Here is a 23,399-nt window from a genome sequence, read left to right as displayed (position 1 = left end):
TTAAAATAATTTATTTTTTATAAGATAAAATTGAGTGATATTCATTTTAATTAAAATAATATATGTTTAGATTATTCTAATTCATCACTTATATACAAATGATTTCAATAGATATTGGCCAAAGCACAGATACCACCAATACAGAAAGCATAATTTGAATTTATCATCGAAAGCATTGTACTATTATCTTACAAAATTATATTTCACAAATGAGTTTAACTCTTTACATTCCTCCGTAAATTTTAACCCAAAGTTTGGTTGGTTAGGAGAGTAGGTAAAGGCTTTGGCACCTCAAATCATAAGAATTGTCTACTAGTTAAAGGTGAATTCGAGGAGACTAGGTAAAGGCTTTGGCACTTCAAAATAAAAAAATAAAAATAAAAATTAATTCAGTCCTCTTATAAATAAAAAAATTATAAATTAAAATATAATGAAATTACACTTTAACCCCTTAAAATAATAAAATTCTATTTAACCCCTTCAAAAATAATGAAATTATAAATTAATACATGATAACCTTATCTCTCAAGAATGTCTAATTAAATTTCAACTCCTACTAAAAAGAATTTTAGATTAGTCATTGCTACTAATAGTATGTCTGGCAATGATTTGCCATTGTTGATGGTATGTGAGTTTACAAAAACAAAAAACTTACGTCTACCATTAGATGTGTTATATAAATAGTGAATATGTGATACATGATTGGTGTATGAGTCTCATACATCGTTAATAAACAATAACATGACATTGTATCATCAGTAAAATAAACAAAATACAGGGCATAATGATATATTTAGTCCTCAATGTTTACATTTTTTATTTGTCAAATTGGCCCTTATTCAATAAGTATATGTGGTTATCGATTCTTTTTTATGCCATGGTAACTATGATTTGAGCTTTCTATTTTGTCTTGTGTGGTAGACTTATTTGTTTTTCAGTTTTAAAATTAGAAATTTCTGGTTGAAGAAAATATATTAAAAAGAGAAAAAGAGAGAATTTTGTGGTGCAACATTTTGTGCCTTTGACTTTGGAGGGATGGTTGCTGTTGGGAAAGTTTTCGCTACTTGTTCCAGGTCCTATTATAATGAAATTGTTTCTCTACTTGGGTCAATGACTTGGGCCTTGAATAGATATCGTTTGTGTTGAGTTTGGTTCACTTGAATGTGACATATTTGACAAAACTAGAAGCATGGGTCGACTAGGGTACTAAGACTCCCAACTGAATTGCTTGAGGTGATTGGATAAACATGAAAGTCTCATTATTAATTTTTTTTTAGAGATAAATGTAACAACCCGATTTTCGGGCTACCGAAACGGTGGTTTCGGGACCATGATTCCGACGTAGTAAAATTTTTTTATTATATTTTTTATGGTTTAAAGTTTCGCGGAATGATTTCGTGAAAATTTTGTTCGAAAATTTTGACATTTGGGCACTCAATTTAGTCAAAAGGACTAAATCGTAAAAAGTGCAACAATTGAGTTCTACATGCTAGAAGTGTCTAATTGCTATGAGATTTTAAATTAGAGGTCCTTATATGATAATTAGACCATTTTATAATTTTTTTGGACAAAAATGGACATGGATAGGTGAATTTTGAAATAAATGCATTAAGGGCATTTTGGTTATTTAGTAAATAAAAGAATAAAAAGGGAAAATAAAGCCAAAATTTTGTCCATCTTTCTTCAACCTTGGCCAAATTTCATAAGGGCTCCATATCTAGGGTTTTGTCATCTTTCAATCTTGATAGTAAGTGCATTCTAGCCCCGTTTTTAATGTTCTTTATATTTTTGAAGTCCTCATAACCCGATTTACCTATTTCTACCATTATTTTGAAGTAGGGTTCATGTTTAAAAATTTACCCATGTGTGAAATGCATGTTTTTTGATGTTTAATGGTAGAAAATGAAAGTTTGATGTTTAATAAACAACTTTTACTAAGTGATTTTTAGTGGAGATGCATAAAAAGGACTTATTCGTAAAAAGTTGTCAAATGGGTAGTAAAAATTTGATTTGATGAATAATGTGGGCTGATATGAGCATGTATATGATTCGGCTAGGCTTGGGTAACAAAGAAATTGAATACATTTCATTTTACGTGCCTAAGGACTAATTTGTAAATATATTAAAGTTTAAGGGCAAAAATTTAATTTTTTTCATAGTATGATTTTTGGACTGAATTGAGGAATGTGAATAATAAACAAGCTAAATTTGCTATTATAGATCAAGAAAAACGAAATTCGAACCTTGATCAGGGAAAGAATAAGGTGTTTGACGATTAAATCCATTTCTCCTAATTTTGTACCTAGGTAAGTTCGTATGTAAATAATGCATTATTATTTATGCTTTAATTGTGTTATTGTTGTATGAATTACGGTTTACTCTTTGAATAAATTCGAAAAAGTTTCGACAAGTGAGAAATATCCCGGTTAAACCTTAGGAGTAGTTAGGATACAAATGTCATGGCATTAAGGTTATTTGAGTTTACGTGTAAGACCATATCTGGGATATGACATCGGTATGAGATTTTGTGTAAGACCATAACTGGACTATTGGCATCGAAATGAGATCCCATGTAAGACTATATCCGGGATATGACATTGGTATGGTACTATGTGTGTAAGATTTCCCAAGTATCATTTAGTATTCCAAGTGGTTCAACGGGTAACTTAACGACCATGTTAAAGTTATGAAAGATTAGGGTATGTTGTGGAAGACAATGGTATGTTGCAAGATGGTACAGGTATGTACACAGAACTCATGCTTAATGAGCTCGATATCTGATGAACTCACAGTAAAGTTTGATTGAGTAAGTTACGATGTTAAGGTTTTAATATTATCTATGCCAAGTTGATTATGAGATTTACAATGATACCTATGTTAATTTACTTCATGTTAAAAATATGTTAAAATGTGTTTATGATGCCTATTATTTGAATAGGAACTTACTAAGCTTTAAAGCTTACTCCCCTTTATTTTTCCTTTGTCTTATAGTGTCACCAAGCCAGCTCGGGGATCGAAGACAGTCGGAGATTCATTCATACTATTAATTTATCATTTTGGGTACTTATAACTACATTATTTTGAGTTATGGCATGTATAGGGACTTGATCATTTTGTTATGCGTCATATTCGATTTAGCCAAATGTGTTGGCTTATAATGGTTAATGATTCATTTTGTATATGACCATTGGAAGTTGGCTAATATTAATCTTATTGGTCATTAGTATGTTTATGTGATGATGCTTATCATGAAAATGAAATTGGCATGAATGGAAAAGAAAGTATGTGATGTTTTTGCATGATAGACATTAACATGTGCAAATGATGTATTGATATCTTGTTTGTGGCTGATTTGGTTGTATGTATATGCTTGGATTGGTGTGGCTTATTGTTGTGTAGGTTGGTGCAAGTAAGAGTGACAAAATGGCTTGGTAAATAACCTTATTTTTTTCCACACGGGCAGAGACACGGTCGTGTGTCTCAACCGTGTGAAGGACACAGCCTAGGGACATGGGCGTGTGCCCAAGGCGTGTGAAGTCTGCACCTATTTTATGAAAAATTATGAAAATTAAATCGCCCACACGGCCTAAGCACACGGGCATGTGACTTCAATTTGTGACTTCAATTTGTTGATGACGTCATAAACAGAAAGTTATACAGGTTAGGGGCACGAGCATGTGTGTTCACACGGCCTACCCACACGGGCGTGTGACCTCTGTTTTGATGAAAAATTTTCTAAGTGTTGGGAAGTTTTCTAAAGTTCTCGGTTTAGTCCCGTATAACTTATAATGCGTGTTTTGGGCCTCGTAGGCTCGTTTAAGGGACAATATGAATGTTTTCAAAAAGTTTTAAATTTGAGTGGAAATTTATGTCTCAGTTTTGAATGTTTATTTGAGTTTAAGTCCGGTAATGCCTCGTACCCTATTCCGGCATCGAATAAGGGTAAGGGGTGTTACAATAAATATCATATTTATTCAAGAAAGTTTTGGAGCAGTTGGAAGACTGATTTATAAAGACTTAGTGACAAATACTCGGGAAAATTAATGAGATAATTTCAGCTTTTAAATAGAAGTTTAAAGCCTTTCAAAACATTATCGATTGACCACTTGAAGAGGCCTATAAATAAGTTGTTTTGTGTTGCACATCAAGAGCAGATTTTGGAATGTATTTATCAACAGTTTTTGTTGTGTTTTTGTAGTTATTTTGTGACACTCTTTTAGGTATTCTTTGGAGAGTTTATTGGTTGAATTGTGAAGTATTTGTGTGAGTGATTTGTAACAAATGGGTTCTGGTATTAAGGTTGCAATTACTTCTTTGTGTAAGGGTAGATTGGGCTTAAGCTAATAGGTAATTCGAACGATTGTTGAATAAAATTATTTACCGGGTGAGGCTCCATAGACGTAAGACCATTGTGTTTGAACTACGTTAATAATTATCGATCATGTCAATTCTTTTTTGCTCTTATTTTTTTCATTGCCTGTCGACCTGTAACCCCATATTAAAAATCAGACAGTCTAAATTTAGCAACACTCTTCCCCCAAAACCTATTTCGGGAAAAGATCATATGCAACTTCGAGTTTCCAATTATATCCTTTACAAAAATGGCAAACCAACTTGGAGAATTTTTTACACAAGTATTCAATTAGTTTGAACTTGTTTAGTGTTGAGTTGGGGCTAAGACAACAAAAGTTCTTCTGTCGAAGAGGTTTGTACTTCCTTTGTTAAAGTAAGGACAAATGGTTTAATTCAAGATTTCTTAAGAATCAACTTAGTGAAATCTCATATTTTTTATATTAGAAAAAGAAATGATTCGTTAGGTTCAAGATTGATTTCTGATAATAGGTCTGATCATACCAATAAAAATATGTTTCATTCCATTTATTAACGTTAGGCAAAGTTGATTTATCATATTGGCAAACTAATTATTTTTCAATTAGTATCAGAGTGGGCTTTAAATGTTATTTGAAGGTGATCCTTTGTTCGATTTACGATTAAGGAATTCATGAAGGAAGGTAGTTCAATTACTCCACCCCGTTGCTTTTCATTAAAATTTACAAGCCTTAAATGTAATTTTCAGTGGAGTTGACTTAGACTAACTTAAAGTCATTTTTGTATGTAAATGTGCTAAGCAAGCATATACAATCTTGAAAAATCAACATGAAGGAAATGATGTTGTACGTATGTCAAAACTTTATATTTTAACAACCAAGTTCGAAAATTTTAAAATGTTTGAATATGAAAATATCTCTAAGTTTTATGCAAGATTATGTGAGATTTCTAATGAGGCTTTCTATCTTGGTAAACATTTTTCTAATGATAAAGTGGTACGCAAAATGTTGAGATCTTTACTAGAATGGTTCATCACTAAGTCACGAAAATAGAGGAGGCCAAATATATTATTGCTCTCAAGCTGGACAAGTTTATAGGCTTACTTCAAACCTTTGAGTTGAATATAGAGGAAGCAAAATGTGAAAAAATAGGTTTGCCAAAGAACGTAGCATTCAATGCTCAAAAGGCTATCCAATAGGGAGACAAAAAATGGAGAACATTGATGAGATCTAAAAACAATTAGCCTTACTCACCGAAAATGAAGAGGTTCATTAAGAAGGGAACTAAAGTAGATACAGTGAGACAAGAAAAAAAGGACGTTTAATGTTATGAATGTAAGAGATTTCGTGCCTATAGATTGCGACAATGAAGAGACTAAAGAGGTAAGAACAAAAATATCTTCATCTGACACATCCAAGCGTAAAAGAAAAAATGCTTAAGAAAATGTCGTTGATGAACAAATTAAATTTGTGGGTGAACAACTTGGCAAAATTGCTAATGCTTTGGAACAATTTATTGTGGATAAGACACCACATCTTTACGAAGAAGTGATGTCGATGGAGGTAGAAGGATTTGATGATGACTTCCTGTGTTCTGTGTTTGATTATCTAATGAGTCATGAATTCGAGGCCAAAGCTTTTTTTAGTTAAAAGTAAGAAACATAGAAAAATTTAGCTTCAAAAATTTTCTCAATGTTGAAGGTATTGATACTTTTAACGTGGTGTAATATTAGTTATGCACTTGGACAATATTGTTGTTATTATGTGGTGTACTACTAATTATGTATTTGGATAATATTATTAATTTCTAGTATTAATTGTGGTTTGAAAACTAATTTATAATTATTCAATCCTTGTTTTTTTTATAACACAGTTACAAATAATTTATTTGACTTTGGTTGTTTTTAATTTATGACAGTTAATATTCTAGCTTAATAATTGAGTATTATTATATATTTAATTTGATTTATTTATTTATAAATAAATCATTGCAATATATGTAAAAACAATTTAAAATATAAATTTATTAATATATGTAAAAACAATTTTTCCGTAAAATATTTTCAGAAAATCTGCCAAACAACAGGAAATATTTTACACAAATTCATCCAAACACCAGAAAAGCAAATCATTTTCCGGAAAATATTTTACTGGCAAACAAACGGAGCCCTATTGTAATAAGATTTTAGTTTGACATGTTTAGTTTTTTTAACTTAACTCGAATAATTTTAGTCGATTCAACTTGAATTTTACTTTTCTCGATTTAATTTAAAAAAATCAAATTAAGTTAACATCAATTCAATTAATTTAAAATATTTTCATTCAATTTTACCCCACCACAGTGCTATCTAAAATAATTAGAAATTCTTTACTTGCAGTCAAAATAACAAGCTGTAACGATGTTATACATAAAATTTGCCGTGGAAAGAGATTGCAAGTGGTATATCAAACTGATGACACCGATTCAAGGCATCCATTTGATTGATTATGACTTTTATAAGCACCAAAATCTCAAGTGAATTCCAGGTGTTTTAGCCTTTTACCCAATTGATATTTAAATTTGATAAATTTTTTAATGTGATATTTATATATTTTTGTATTTTAAGGTATCGATACTAACTTTTAATATTTAACCTTCAAAAGTTATATATTTTTAGATTCAAAGATAACGATTTTATGAAATTTTAATTGCTAATATTATTAAGTTTGACTTTTTAAGATTTTATTTATAGAATAAATCTAGTGTTATTTTGTATTTAATTTGTTAAATTTAGTATGATGGTTGTTTTTTTGGGTTAATCTAATGAAAATTATTTACAAATATTATTAGTTAATTATAAATTTTCACCAAACCTTAAAATTCAAATTAAATATTAAAAAGTTAACACCATTACTTCTAGATATTAAATGTATAACTTTTGTCAAATATAAACACCATACTAGAAAAAAATATTTTTTCGTACTTCTTTTATGTTTTAAAAGTCACTTAATTTTTTGAAAAACCTCGTATTTTTAAGTAATTCTTTTATATACTATGAATTACTTAATTTTAAAAAAAAATTATGTTTTAAGAAATGCTTTCATAGTGTAAGTAATTATTTAATTTTTTGAAAACTTTCCCGTAATTTTTTCATATATTACGAATTATTTAATATTCTAGAACTTATTTATATTTTTAAGTAATTCTTTCATGTTTTATGAATTAGTTAAGTTTTTAAATAAAACCTTTAAAACATTATTTTGTTAAAAACCCAAGAAGGGTATGATATGAAAATGCTGATGTTATCTCTTCTTCATGAAATCCTGAAGGCGAAGTTGCAGTAGTTTGAACACTGCAAAGCTCAAGCAGCTGCTGAGAATGGTCCAAAAGAACAACCTAAGCTACAATAGATATGAAAGAAAAGAGTGAGGCACATGGAGATCACGTGGGCGATGACATTATCTCCATGGGTCACCTAAAAAGAAAATCAAGAGGTCCACATGTCAAATCTCCACTCTAAAACCTTTGTTTAGCATGGGATTTTTAATTATATTAAATTTCAATTAAATATTTTATTTATATGATTTCAAGGAGATGAGTTAATTAATTATGGGCTTATGCCCCTCAAAATTTTCACAATAATGTCGACAGCTTTATTAGGTAAAAGCTAAGCAGAAGCAATCAATTGGTTTCTTTGCTTGAATCGACATTGTACATATAAAAATGACGGGCCAAGGACTTAAATAAATAAATTATTATTATTAAATAGATTATTTTACTTAAATTCAAACTAAATTAAATTGAAATAAAATTAAGATTTATTGTTTTTAAAAAATCATTTATTGTTTAACAAAACTAATATTTTTAAAATTTTTATAGTTATGTAAATAAAATCTTTTATTTAAAATTGAACTATAATTGAGAAAAAAAATTTCAAGACATTTTATATATAATAAATGTTAACTCTATACGATTTGAACTTATTTATTTCTCTTTAATAATATGAAGACTAAATTTATTTCCTCCACAAATTATCGAAGTAAAAAATATATTATTTATTACAAATTTATAAAAAATCAAATAAAAAATATAAACCCAAATATAGCTTTAACTAAAGTATAAAAATGATTTAAGTTTAAATTTCACTTTGATTCAATTAGAAAGTTTTAATTATGGTATAGATGATTCATGTAAAAGTTGATGTCTTCAACCTTTGAGACTTTAGTTTTATCACGTCATATTTTGGTCTAGCTTTGAACATATTTCAAACATTAATCTATTCATCTGTGCATTGTAATAATCAATTGGGTAATCTACACCCATAGTCAATAAATTATCATTAAGTATATATTTTGATCGCTTAATTATGAAATGTTATAAGTTAGTCACTTAAATATTTGAAATTAATTATTTAAGCCACCTATTTGTTAATTTATTAGCGGATGTCAACATAGATTGTTATATTATTGTTCCTCAAATATATTTGGGTAAGCTACGTTATTAATTATTCGATTATTAATAAGTTTTTGTTTTGATCATTCAACTATGAAAAAAAAATATCACAAATAAATTAATGACATGACATATTTTCTTATAGGCTTAATAACTAATTTAGTCCTTAAACTGTAACTCAAAATATCAATTTATTTATTTCTTGAAATTATATTTAAATATAATTAAAATTATAAATTTTTTTGAAAAGTTTTCTTAAAAAAAAAAAGAAAAAAAAAGAGACCTTAAAACCCCATTATCCAGTTACACAACTTTCCACTATATGATTCCCACAATATGATTCTTTTCTTCTCTTCATTTGACCATGAATGAAGTAAGTCCATGTTCTTTTATGTATTTTTTTTTTACAGATGGTCCTCGTTTCGAAAGTAAGTTGAAGATGATACCTTTGAAGGAGGAAAGCATATAATGTTAGAATGTGTTAAACCGTACCAAAGAAACAATTCACTCAAAAGGGGCAAAGGGGAGGAAAACAAATTATGCTATACATGTTTGGTTTGATCATCTTTATTTATTTCTAATGAAAATTTAAAGTTTATGTTGGGTATTTAATTTATAGAAATTCATAGTGTAGTAACAAATATATGTTTTTGGTAAATTAAGAGTGCATGGAAAAGGGGAATTGAGTGATTAAAATTAAAAGTTATGGACATTTTATATATATATATATAATGACAATTTACCGATAGTTGATACAAATTAACTTCAATTGTAAGGATGTAATTATTTAAACCAAATGGAGTTAAAAGGGAATAAAATCGATTTTTGTTGGTTATTTTATATAATTCAAATGTAAAAAATTATATAATATGCGAGTTCTCATCGTTTTAGAGACATTCTTTAATGTTTTCTTTGGGGCAGAGACCGAAAGAAGAAAGCTGAAGAGGAAAAGATTTCAACAGTCAGCGATATTTTCCTCTCACATTTCTCTCCTGAGATCTGAAATCTAAAAAGGGAACACCAAAAATGCAGGACCCGCCAAGTCTAGACCCCAACCCCGATCCACCATTCCCCTCCAATGCATCATCATCCGCCGCTCAAACCACGCCCTCCTTCCCCCACCCAACCTCATTTCGAGGCTCTTATCACAGGCGGGTCCATTCCGAAGTCCAGTTTCGGATCCCTGACGACTTGGATCTCGTCTCCGACCCCTTCGAAGGGTTGGGATCCGAAGACGACTTGTTTTGCACTTACGTGGATATTGAGAAGCTGGGAGGATCATCCAAGGGGTCAGAAGATGGAGGGGGGGCTGCCGGGTCTTCCAGTGGTGGTTCGGGTCGGAATCCGGAGGGAGAGGAAATGAGTGGCTTGTCGGGGAAGGGAGAGAAGAATAATGGAGGAGGGAAAGGAAGGCATAGGTATAGTCATTCGATTGATGGGTGCTCGTTAATGGAGTCGATTGAAGCTAAGAAAGCTATGTCACCTGATAAGCTTGCTGAATTGTGGACTATTGACCCAAAGAGAGCCAAAAGTTTTGTGGAATTATTTCCTTTTTCCCTCAAACTATTTTTTTGGGCCTTTTTGAAGTGAATTTGAGCCTGGGGTACGTATCAAATTGTAGTAGAAGTTGCAAGTTTGGAACTTTTTTAGAAGACAGTAAATCTTTTTGTTGTTTAAAGAAATTATATTTTTAGTTTATACGAGTTTTTTTTACTTCTTTGGTTGGTTTGTTCCTTTTCTTTTCATGGGCATTATGATTGTTTTATCGAAAGTGTTTTTTTTTTTTTATCTTAGTGATGAAGTTTACTTTTCCCCCCTTATGTTTTGGGTGCTTCTGAATGGAGTTTACTAGGAACCCCAAGCAAGGAATTTAAATAGTTTGAACGTGAAAAAAAATTATGGGGAGGTTAGAATTTGAAAGAAATTGAGGGTTGGAAGATACGCATTTGAGAATTTGGAGAGTATGGGTTTATATATATGGATCATGAATGGTTCTTAGCTAATGTTCTTGGTTCATGCGTTCTTTTGACTTATGGTTTTGGCTATCATTTTTGACAAGTGACGCTTCAGTTGACCTTTCTCACCCTTTGATTAATGGGATTCTCATTATTTTAGGGCCTTAATGTATTTTTACGAAACAAATTCATGTGAATTACAAAGTTTCTTTTTATGCATGCTTTTTTAGGGATTATTTGTGCTGTGTGTTTGGCTTCTTTTGTTGGACAGTGCAATATGTTTTTCTTATATATATATATATTTTTTTTTCATGATTTGTTTTGTACTATGATTCGGAGATGGCATAAATGCTTAATGAAATACTGTAGTCAGAAGTGCCGAATCCAACTAACATAATTCTAATAGTAAATCAAATCTTGTATTGCATAATCTATCGCCAAGTATATCTTTTGCTTGTCTAGGGGAATCTCAACATATATATGGGCTGTTTCACCATCTAATGCTGTAATGGTATGGTCATGAGTAGGTCAGATTTTATGTCAGTCTCATTGAACATTTTCTCCATAAATACTAGCATAGTTTAGCTTCAATTAATCTGATAGAGTTGTTCCTGATTGTAAACTTATTGACCTTGTCACTCTATCTCCTTCTAAAGGATTTTTTTTTTTTGCGTAATAGTTTTATCCTTCTCTCTTTAAAGTTCGATAATCTGTTTTGTAATATATACCTATTTATCATGGCACACCCTGCCTTTATGAAGTGTTAATTTTGAAGTCTGGTCCTGTGACCATATTCTATGCAGTACAAAGATGCAACTATCATTAGATTGACTAAATATGGTGAACTTCACTTAAACATCAATAAAATGACTTATTGAACGTTATGGATTTCATTGAAATCATAATTTGAATGTTTCTATGTCTCGCACATTTGAATACTGTTGGTTTCATTTAAGTTCAACTTTTTGTGCAAAGAAGCTGTCTTTCCAAACTTCGGAACTTACAAGAATGGGTTGGGTTATGTCATGTGCGGACAGATTTCTACGTTTGGGATGTTTTAACCTTTTCCATTCACTATTTTCTAGCGTTTGAGAGCTTCTAAACTCTAATCCTGTTAGTTATAAAATACTGACAAGGTGTATTTTGCCTTAAATGCATGAGCATTGGATGAGGTGGATGAGCTAGAGCTGTTCTCATCTCTCTGCTCAACACTCCTGAAAACTTAGTGCAAAATTTTCTCTCATAGATTTGATAAACTCATTAAATGGTCAGATTTGTGTTTACTTTTTAAGTTTTGCTAAGAAAGTACATAATTTGTGTAGGATCATTGCAAATCGGCAGTCAGCTGCTCGCTCTAAAGAGAGGAAGGCCCGGTATATATCTGAACTGGAGAGAAAAGTTCAAACACTTCAAACAGAAGCAACTACTCTTTCTGCACAACTAACTCTATTCCAGGTTCTAAAATATGCATACCTGTCTAGTTACATAACTTATGAGATTGTTTATTGTGGTGATTATTTCCATTCCTTTTTATGAGAATGTCGTATCTACAAATTTAACAATTAAAATTTGACAATTCTACTTTCTAATAAATCAATAGCTTTTAGCAGCTGGAGGCTTTAGTTCTTTTTGCAATTGAGAGCCCTCTTGCTCTGTGGATGTAGTTGCATATGCTTCTAACTAAATAACGGCATCTTATTTTTCTGGATTTGCCACTAGTTTTGATGTGTTCTGTTTTATGTTGATTTAATGCTTCTATATTGATTATTACCTGAATGTTAATAGTCTTAATTCTTGTGTTCTTTCTAGAGAGATACAACAGGCTTAACTACTGAGAACACTGAGCTTAAGCTTCGGCTACAAGCTATGGAGCAACAGGCTCAGCTACGTGATGGTACGCTCTGTCCAGACTATTTTAGTGACCAAGTTTTTTCCAAAATGGGATGCTCTCATTCGTGTACACTCACTTGTCCATGGACATGTTTATTTTCTTCACAAGTTGAGCATTTTTTTAACCAAATCTAAATGATATTGGTAAGAAACAAAACAAACTGCACCAGAGTAGTCAAATCCAGGGGTGTGCATTTTAAATAGTGTTCTAGACATTAATTTTAGAGCTCAAGCTTTAGGCACCATTAGTGATTGTCCATTTGCATGTAGGTATCTAGACATGGTTCTATCATGTCCCTGGTATTTCATTTATAAAAAGTACCGTAGAGAGTTGTTAACTGTATATGGTTTTCTTGTTGTCATTTCTGGCTACAGCTCTAAATGAAGCGCTGAAGAAGGAAGTAGAGAGGCTCAAGATTGCTACTGGAGAAATAACAACACCCACAGATACCTTTAATTTGGGAATGCACCATATGCCATATAACCAGTCTTCTTTCTTTCCTCCCCAGCCAGAGCATATGCAAGTTGACACCCAGAATATACAAATGCCATCATTTCATCCCTTGCGATCTAACATGTTGACACCTAATCAATCCGTGGTAACTTCCTCAAACTCACAAGCCTTTGCCGATATTATGCGACAGGATCCTCTTGGTCGATTGCAGGGGCTTGATATCAGCAGCAGGAGTTCCCACTTAGTGAAATCTGAAAGCCCCTCAATTTCTGCCGGTGAAAGCAGTGGAACATTATAATACAAGTTTTGCTGGTCTACACCTTGCTCTGCTCTCTTTGTTGGATTGTTCATAGACTGACCTTATTGACATCAAAAGGTACTATTTGTTTGGAGTCGATTCTTTTAATGTGCTTGGAATTTTAGTTTTTCTGTAGCTTGGCTAGGTCATTAGATGTTCTAGATTCTTTTTTTCATGGAATTCAGATTCTTTTTTTTTTTTTTGGAGCAATGTTGTGGGAATAGAGGTTTGATCCTTAGGAGTAGATTAATGCTACATCGCTGGTGGCTTCCATTGTATTGTCTGTTAAGAATTGTTTTAAAGTTGTATTGCTGCTGAATTTCTTTTAAGTTGGTTTTATTTGTTTCAGTCGTTCACTAACTCTCCTTTCCAAAAGGATGTGCGTGCAACTGTATATAGCTATCTGATTGTTGTGCCTTTGAGTTTACTATTAACATTTATGATTTTAGAGTCATGTGTAGCTCAGAATAAACTATTGTAAGGAGACTCCTAAGAAATGACTCGCATCCAGTTTAATGCTTTTGTGCTACCTTATAAAATGTTCACTCATGTACATAACTCAAATTCGGGTGTGAATTCCAGATTTGGATTTGTACCCAACACGTTTATATTCAATTCATTTAAAGTTTTCTCTGTATTTAGAGGGTTTTTGGAGAGGGCCAAATCCCCATATTCATGCCAGAGCAACATAGATAAAGTTCTGGAGTTTATCAGCATTTTGTGAATGAGAAAAAAACGCTTCATGTTGTAAATTCAATAATGGACAATAGAAAGCTGATATGATATCATTCACCGGAGAGTTTTTTATTTACACACTGCAGTGGTAACAAACCATTAACAGGTTTCATGATACTCTCCTATGACAGCTAATTTAATCAAGCAAAAACAGCTTAAAAAGACTAACAAATAGAAAACAAAAGCTAAAGAAGTGGTCAAAGAAAGCCAAAAATCAAGTAATAATCAAAGACTTGTTCATCGCCAATATGCCCGTCTTGAGGTAGGCAATGTGCAATGACACCTAGTTTGATTAGAGGACGATCAAATGTTGTTTTCCCTAATGGCCTGGTGAATGCATCCACATCCGTAGCGTGAACATGGATAACGTTAATCTATTCATGCAAGACCATACTGCGAACGAAGTGAAAGTCCACAACAGTATGTTTCATGCAGTTGCAAACGATAGGACTTTCGCATAAGTTACTCCAACATGATCACACTAGACTGCTGAAGATTTCTTTAGCGGGGTGCGAAGTTCTAACAATAGGTTTTTAACCCAAGTAGTTTCAGTGACAACATTGGCAACAAAATGATACTCCGCTCCGCTTCAATTCAAGAGTGAGCAACAATATGTTGCTTCTTAGATGACCAAGCAATTGCGTTAAGGCCAAAGAATATAATGTAGCTGGAGGTTGAGCTATGGTTATAATATTGTCTACCCATTCAACATCAAAATATGTATACATACTGAAGTTATCGCTTCAAATGATATAGAAGCCATAATGAGAGGTATCACGAAGGTATCTAAGTATCCTTTTAGTTGCCTTCCAATGTGACTAAGAGGGTGCATGTGTCACAGGCTTAGGATTTTCGCCTCACAATCCATGCGGCCTTAGGCAGTTTCTTTGCTCCCAAAAATGCTTAAGTCAGCCTTACTCCCACAATATGAGGATTCAACAGAATTCCTCCGAAAACCAACACAAGCGAAAACAACTTAAAGCCAAACGAAGATGATCGAAGAACGAAATAAGAACAAGCCACAGAAAACTACGAACGCAAGAGAGAGAAATTTGAGTGAATGCTCTCAAGAATTCTTATTGCTCAAAATTTCAGTGATTTACAATGAGGGGAGAGGCCTCTATTTATAGTTGAACCTCTCCAATTTCAACGGTACAGATCAAAGTACATCAACGACTACAATTAAAAGATATCTACAAATCAAATCTTTAAGATTACAGAATCATATATTCTAATATTACATATCACATCTAAGATTGCATATCTTCGAAGATTATCTTTCCATATGTGTCATGCTTTGTAAATGGACCTTCAATCTCTCCAAGCAACGAGCCAGTCCGATTGGGCCAAATAATCCCATTGGAACTTGATGGATAGTACAAGTGTGCCGTGGTTGCGAGCTCCCATGCGCAACCCATGACATTCTCCCCCACCAAGTCTAGCGACGCCCTCTTCTCGTCCTCCGCATGGAACTGGTTTATCTTATCTTAGAATTGCCACAAAGCTTTGGCGGGTTCCCAACTTGTCTCACTATCGGAAAATCCTTCTACCAAACTAAGTATTCGTGTCATGGCCGATGATACTCCTATCAGATCACTTGGTCTGCCTCGATGTTTTCAACTTCTAGATCATAAGCGACCCTTACCCCTATTGGCACTCGTTCGGACTTGCCTCGATTTGGGTCTTCTCCATCTTCATGGAATGACTTAAGCATACTTACGTGGAACAGTGGGTGGGCTTTGAGCTTTGTAGGCAGCTCAAGCTTGTAGGCCACTTTACCTACCATTTTCACAATTGAAAAGGGTCCCTCGTACCGTTGCATATGCCCCTTGTGCAAACCATTATGTCACAGAATCAAGTGTAGTTTGGCAAGGACTGAGTCACCAACTTGAAATTGCACATCCCTTTGATTTTGATCCACCAACTTCTTATTGCGCTTACTTGCCTTGTGTAGACAAGCTCTAGCTAAATCTTTTTTCTCTTGCCATCTCTCGCAAATCGATAATGTAATGACCTGAATTTTACCGATGTCGAAAAAGTGTATTTTTGGGTCTTTATTTCTGAAAAGTGGATTCGTAAATGTTTATTTAAAAATATTTACGAAGTAAAATGAGTGGTTAATTAGAGTTTAATTAAGTGAATTTAATTTAATTAAGAATAATTGGATAAAAGGATTAAATTGAATGAAGTGTGAAAGTTTAATTATAGAATAAAGAAAATTAAAAGGACTAAATAAGCAAATAAACCAAAAAGAGTGCCAAGTGTATGGCAAAAATAAAATCCAAGTATAATAAATATAATACACACATTTGTAATACATATATGTATTTGCTTCTTATTTAAGTAAAATTAATGTATTTATTATTATTAAATTAATATTATATGATAAATAAATAAAAAGTTGACAAATGTATGGTATGTATAGTGACATGTGTGATATTAAGATACATACATTTGTAAAATACATGTATATTTACTTGTTATATAAGTATATTATTAAATTATATATTATTATTAAATAAAAGATATTTATATAATAAATAGATTAGTGAAAGACAAGTGTGATATTATAATGGATACAAATGTTAAAAGAATATTTGTTATTAAATAGATTTTTATAATGGATAATTATTAAGTTTTTATATATATATATAATGGTTTAATGAAAAAAAAGAAAGAAATAGAATAGAAATAGAAACAGAATAGGCAAAGAGAAAAGCAGGGAAAGAAAGAAAGAAAGAAAGAAAGGAGAAAAGAAAGAAAAAAGGGAAAATTCAAGGTTTGAAGCTTGAGGTTTAAATAGGTATGTTAATTTAGCCCTTTTTACTTAATTTTGATGTTTTAGAAGTTTTGGAACAAGTTTTTGATGAAATTAAGTTGATATTTTGAAAGTTACTAGATTTCTAGATAATGTTCATGTTGAGTAAAATGATGAAATAAGGGTTAAATTGATAGAAATTCAAGTTAGAAATGAAATAATGATTGAATTGTAAAGTAATTCATAAGTTTTATGTTGTAGGGACTAAATTGATGAAATTTCGAAATTAGGAAAATATGCTGGAAATTTAATAGTTAAGTATGAGTTTGGACAAAATTTGAATAGAAATGAAGTATGAATTGAGATAGAAAAAGTAAGTGAATTTAGTTAAGATTAAATTGAAATTAAAGTAGAAATTGAATAGAAATTGTATTAATTAGATATAAATTAATAGTGAATTAACGAATATGAATTGTTTTAATTCCCATAGCTAATGTTGTCTTGGGAAATCTCGACTAAGCAAGGAAAAATGGCAAAGACAACGGGAGTTAGCTCGAGAAAATACGGTTTGTATTTCTATAATCCGAACCTAGTTATTAATCGTTATATTTTTTTTATTCAATGCAATTAATAAATGTTGAAGTGGGAATTATTGTGTTTATAATGGAAATGGATTAATTTAGTGTGTGATAAATTTATATTGAATTGATTTATGAATATATATAAATGTTTGAATTGAAATGAATATTGACGTGGAAATTGAATAATAAATATTTGTTATATTGGAAAATATATGTAGTTGGAAGTGTGATAAAATTGATAGAAAATTGTGATTATTATGAAATTGAATATTTATTAGTGAAAAGTGAATGGAATTATATTGAATTGAAAATATATAGTTAATTAATTAAAATATGAATTAATTGAAAACTGAAAAATGAATTAAATACCCTATTAACTAGTCGGACTAGTCGGATATAGTTGGCATGCCATAGGATATGGAAGAGTACGGGTTTTGCCGACTTACTGATCAGACACTTATGTGCCGACTACTATTACTGTTACCGTTACTGTTACCGATTCGACACTTTGTGTGTCGAATACTGTTACTGTTACCGTTATCGATTCAGCAATTTGTGTGTTGAATACTGTTACTGTTACTGTTCCGGATTTGTTCCGATGAGGTACTCTGTGTACCGTATTGCTACTGTTACTGTTCCAGCTTCGGCCGATGAGGCATTATGTGCCGTACTGGTGTGTTGGTTGGATACGTGTATCCGTCTAGGTCCGAGTCATGTTAATAGGGGTAAATAAAGGAACTGGAAAGACCGACTGTTACTGAATAATTTAATTTTTACTGTATATCTGATTTTTATTGAATAATTGACTGTTACTGGATAACCGATCAGTTGATTGATACTGAATAACTGATTATTATTGAATAATTGATTGTTACCGAATAACTGACTATTATTAAATAAATAATTGTTCTGATTGACTGATCGTTAATGAATATTGCTGATTGATTAATTGCTATTGAAAAATAATAAATGATTTTGAATTTAAATTAGACCAAAACATTGGTTGGAAAGTGAATGTTTGAATACTCATTGAGTTTGAAAAGTTCAATATATATAAATTAATATGTTTTATAATTATTTAAGTGTTCGGATTATAGAAATACCACTGAGTGTATACTTAGAGTACGGTTTGTTTCCGTGCGCAGGTTAAGGCTAGACCGTTGAATCAGCATCCCAGGCCGATCCCAAATTCAATGAGGTAAAACATGTTGAGTATTGGTAATGGCATGTACTTAGGACGTCTTATGAGAGTCATCTAGGTCGTGAAAGTCTTGATGAAATAAGTAAATTATGGTAGTCAATGGTATATAGTATGAAGTTGAAATAATTGATATATTAAGTTATATATTTAAAAAGATTCATTAGATAGGTTATAAAATGTTTTAGATTGGTAAGATTTGAGCATATTTAAGTGTATTTGGATTGTTTGAATGTTAGCAAATTGTATTGGTTGAAGTTTTAATTTGTAGGGTTAGAAACATTTATTTTAATAAAAGATTATAATTGAACTGTACAGACCGATAATGCCCTATAATCCTGTTTCGAGGACAGATAAGGGTTAGAGGGTGTTACAGATAAGCTACTGGATTTGGTCCCGCATTGCGAGTTGCAACAACATTGGGTGTAAGTGGCTGTTGCCCCGTTACTATCTCGAATGGACTCTGGTTTGTCATCCCACTTCGCTATAAGTTGTATGAAAATTGTGCTACATCCAACAGCTTTGGCCAGTCCCTTTGTGTGGCACTCACATAGTGCCGAAGATACGTCTCCAACAATGCATTCACTCGCTTTATTTGCCCGTCGATTTGAGAATGCATGCTAATGGAAAAATTCAAGTTTGAGCCAATTAAATTGAACAACTCTATCTAAAACCGGCCCATGAATCTCCCATCTCGATCCTTGATGATAGACTGTGGTACTCCCAAATATTTCACCACATGTTTAAGGAACAACCGAGTTGCATCCTCAGTAGAACACTCTTTAGTTGTGAGGATAAAAGTTGCATACTTTGAAAATCTGTCCACCACAACAAAAAATGCTTGCAAACCCACAATAAAGTCCATGGATAAACTATCCCATAGATGCTCTGGAATGGGCAAAGGTTGTAACAAACTAGTAGGAGTCTTCAACTCGACTTTATCTTGTTGGCACACCAAACAAGTTTTTACATATGTCTCCAGATCATCACCCATATGAGGCTAATAAAACTGATCTTTCAAGAAAGCCAAAGTGCGGTGCATACCTGGACGGGTAGCCCATCTTGAATCATGAAATTCCTTCATGACCTCCTTACGCAAATTCCCATGTTGAGGCACATATATATGTTGCCCCATAGTGTATAGCAATTCTCCTCCAAGCCAATATTGCATCATTTTTCCATCTTTGGAAAGCTTAATCAAATTCTTGGCTGTAAGATCATGGGACAATCTTTCTCGAATACGCTCAAATAAGAGACTATTGAGTTGGCTCATCGTTGCAAACTCCATTTTTTGTCTAAGTGCATCAGCCATGGTATTGGCATTCCCCGACTTGTATTCCATGCTAAAACCAAACTCCGCTAAGAAAACCTGCCAACGAGCCTGCTTGGGGGATAACTATTTCTGGGTTAGGAAATAACTATTTACAACATTATCAGTGAATACCACGCACCTGGAACCCATCAAATAGTGCCTCAATGTGCGCAAACAATGCACCATAACGGTCATCTCTTTTTCTTGGACTGTGTATCTTCACTCCGTCTCATTAAGCTTCTAACTCTTTAAAGCAATTGGATTCCCATCTTGCATCAACACTCCCTTAATCGCATAGTTTGAGGCATCCATGCATACCTCATACGCCTTTGAAAAGTCTGGTAAAACAAGTACAGGCTCACTCGTCATTTCTTGCTTTACCTGGTTAAAGGCTTTCTCGCACCGAGGATCCCAATCCCACATTTTACCCTTTTTCAACAAGCCCGTTAAGGGTGCATGATCTTGGAGTAGCCTTTAATGAAGCGTCGGTAGTAATTTGCAAACCCGAGGAAAGACTGTAACTTTGTCACCTTGGTTGGTGGCTCTCAATCGGAAATGACTTGAAATTTTTTTACATCCATTCGAATCATGCCACCTCCTACAATATGGCCTAAAAAAGACACTTCTTGTTGGGAAAATGAGTAGTTCTCCTCTTTGACATATAGCTCATTTTCCTACAGGGTTTGGAACACCTCTCTCAAATGTTCAACATGCTCCTCAAGTGACTTACTATATACCACAATATTATCAAGATAAATAACCACAAAACGATCTAAAAAGCGTTGCAATACCTTATTCATGTAGGTGCAAAACGTGGTCGAAGTATTTGTCAACCCGAATGGCATCACAAGGAATTCAAAAGACCTGTATCGAGTTACACAAGCAGTCTTGGGCTCATCCTTTTCGGCTACTCTTACTTGGTGGTACCCCGATCGTAGATCCAACTTAGTAAACCATCTCGCACTACCAAGTTGATCTAATAAATCTACAATAAGAGGAATGAGATACCTGTTCTTCACAGTGATCTTGTTCAAGGCTCTATAATCGATGCACAATCTCAAAGACCTCTTACTCTTCTTTTGGAACAACACCGGCACACCAAATGGGGTTTTAGATGGTCTAATAAACCCAACATCTAAAAGCTCCATCAACTACTTCTGCAATTCTTCCAACTCAGGCAGAGACATCCGATATGGGGCCCTAACTGACGGCTTAGTATTAGGCATCAAATCAATCTTGTGGTCTACCTCCCTCTTTGGTGGCAACTTTTGGGGCAATTCCCTTGGTATTACGTCTTGAAAGGACTTCAACACCTGGCTCACCTTCTTTAGAATTTACCCCTCAAATTTCTTATCCGAATTATCCTTCAAGGTGGCTAGATAGGAGACTTCCTCTCTACGCACTCCTTTAGCAAATTGGATTGCCGATAATGTTTTTCCCTCCATGCTTCCTTTTCTTTTCATTTGCACCATACATGGATAGTTTGGATTAGAGATCACTATGTAATTACCAGAGGGACTAATACCGCATTAATCTGGTCAAGTAAGCTTAATCCAACTACAAAATCATAGTCATCAAGTGGGATTACCTTAATGGTTGCTTTGTCGGTCTACTCGCCAAGTTTGAGTTCCACATTTTTTGCCACACCCGTTATGGGAATGTTTTCTGAGTTCACCGTTTTGATTCGACCCGAATCTTTCTCAATTTTGAGATCAAGTTCTTTCGCCATTTCTTCAGACATAAATAAATCAGACGCACCAGTATCAACAAGTGCATTTAATCATTTGCCAGCCACGATGATGTCCACAAACATTAACCCATTACTCGCCTTATCTTTGACACTATCTAATATCGCACTAAGACTTTTGGTGTTATATTTGGCCTCTTCGCGCGCTTCCATTGCATTGAAAATAGATTTTTTCAACAATCCCTTATCCTAGTGGGCCTTGACAAAGACAACATCTCATTGGCCCTTTCTTATCCCATGGCTTACCTTGACTAGCCTTTGGGCCTTCGCAATTCTTTTCTACTTGATTTTTGTCTCCCCCACCATTGCCTTTGGGTCTTGAATTGGGCTTAGAAGACTCACTATTACCAAACTTTCTTCCCTTAACATAGTAGAAATTTTTTGCCTCAGCCATGGCTATGGTCAATTCAGTGATACCTAGGCGACACAACTCTTGCTTAGCCCATATTTTCAACCTATCCTCGAACTAATAAAATGTTTCCTTCTCCTTCAAGTCTGAGATCTGAAGCATCAGCTCACTGAATTCCCGAACATAATCTCGAATAGTGCCTTATTACGTAAGCCGACGCAAACTGGCAGGAGCCTCCTTCTCAGCATGCTGCTGATAAAACTGCTTCTTCAACTCCCTTTGGAACTTCTCCCAAGCCCTAATAGGCGTTCCTCCACATTTCTTATTTGTGTACCTACGTTACCACTACAAGAGAGCCATATCAGTAAAGTAAACCGAAGCAGTATTTTCCTTGGTGGCATCATCCTCAATGTCCATTGCTTGAAAATATTGTTCCAATTCCCACAGGAAGTTATCCACTTCTCTCGCGGACTTAGCCTCCTTGAACTTTTCGGGTTTTGGAACATCCACATGATGTTACTTCGATCTCGAAGCCAACACCTACTTCCCAAAGCAACTTTATAGATAATGAGCTCCCCCTTAAGCTCAACAATCTCCTCTTTCATGGCAGTCGCCAGAGCTTTAAGAGATTCGTCCCTTACCGTCAATTTGTTCGAAGTGGATCTAAGAGTGTCCAACACAAATTCCTTGCTACATTCCATCAGTTCCTCCATATGGGTCAGGACCACTTCGAGTGTCTCCTTCATGTCACCAACAGATTCCTCGAGATTGACCACTCGATTTTTCAAGCTCGACAGCATGTCCCTAGATCGACTAGCCTTTCTAGCCCTCCCACAGGTCTCTATTAGCTCATTCTCACCAACTTCTTTCGACATCCTTTAACAGTTCTTTCGTGAACCAAGCTCGGATACCAACTGTGACGGACTTAGGATTTTTACCTCATAATCCGTGCAGTCTTAAACAGTTTCTTTGTCCCCAAAACGCCTAAGTCAGCCTTACTCTCATAATATGATGATTCAACAGAATTCCTCCACAAAAATCAACACAAGTGGAAACAACTTAAAGCCAAACGAAGATGATCGAAGAATGAAATAAGACAAGCTACAGAAAACTAAGAACACAAGAGAGAGAAATTTGAGTGAATACTCTCAAGAATTCTTATTGCTCAAAACTCCAGTGATTTACAATGAGGGGAGAGACATCTATTTATAATTGAGCTTTTTCAATTTCAACGATACAAATCAAAGTACATCAACGGCTACGATTAAAAGATATCTACAAATTAAATCTCTAAAACTACAAAATCATATCTTCTAATATTACATATCTTCGAAGATTATGTTTCTATATGTGTCATGCTTT

General features: G+C 33.4%; 1 protein-coding gene across 1 annotated transcript; it reads left to right on the top strand.

The window, feature by feature from the left end:
• The first annotated feature begins 9,640 nt into the window (after positions 1-9,640).
• LOC107904449 (transcription factor RF2b) lies at positions 9,641-13,784 on the top strand. Its single transcript, XM_016830838.2, has 4 exons — positions 9,641-10,292; positions 12,038-12,170; positions 12,525-12,609; positions 12,981-13,784. The coding sequence occupies exons 1-4, from the start codon at positions 9,787-9,789 to the stop codon at positions 13,355-13,357; spliced, it is 1,101 nt and encodes a 366-aa protein (XP_016686327.1). The 5' UTR covers positions 9,641-9,786; the 3' UTR covers positions 13,358-13,784.
• The last annotated feature ends 9,615 nt before the right edge of the window (positions 13,785-23,399 follow it).

The sequence above is a fragment of the Gossypium hirsutum genome, chromosome A05, assembly GCF_007990345.1.
Source record: "Gossypium hirsutum isolate 1008001.06 chromosome A05, Gossypium_hirsutum_v2.1, whole genome shotgun sequence".
NCBI lineage: Eukaryota > Viridiplantae > Streptophyta > Magnoliopsida > Malvales > Malvaceae > Gossypium > Gossypium hirsutum.
Note: the sequence above shows the minus strand (reverse complement) of the source record. Positions and strands in the feature narration are given on the sequence as shown.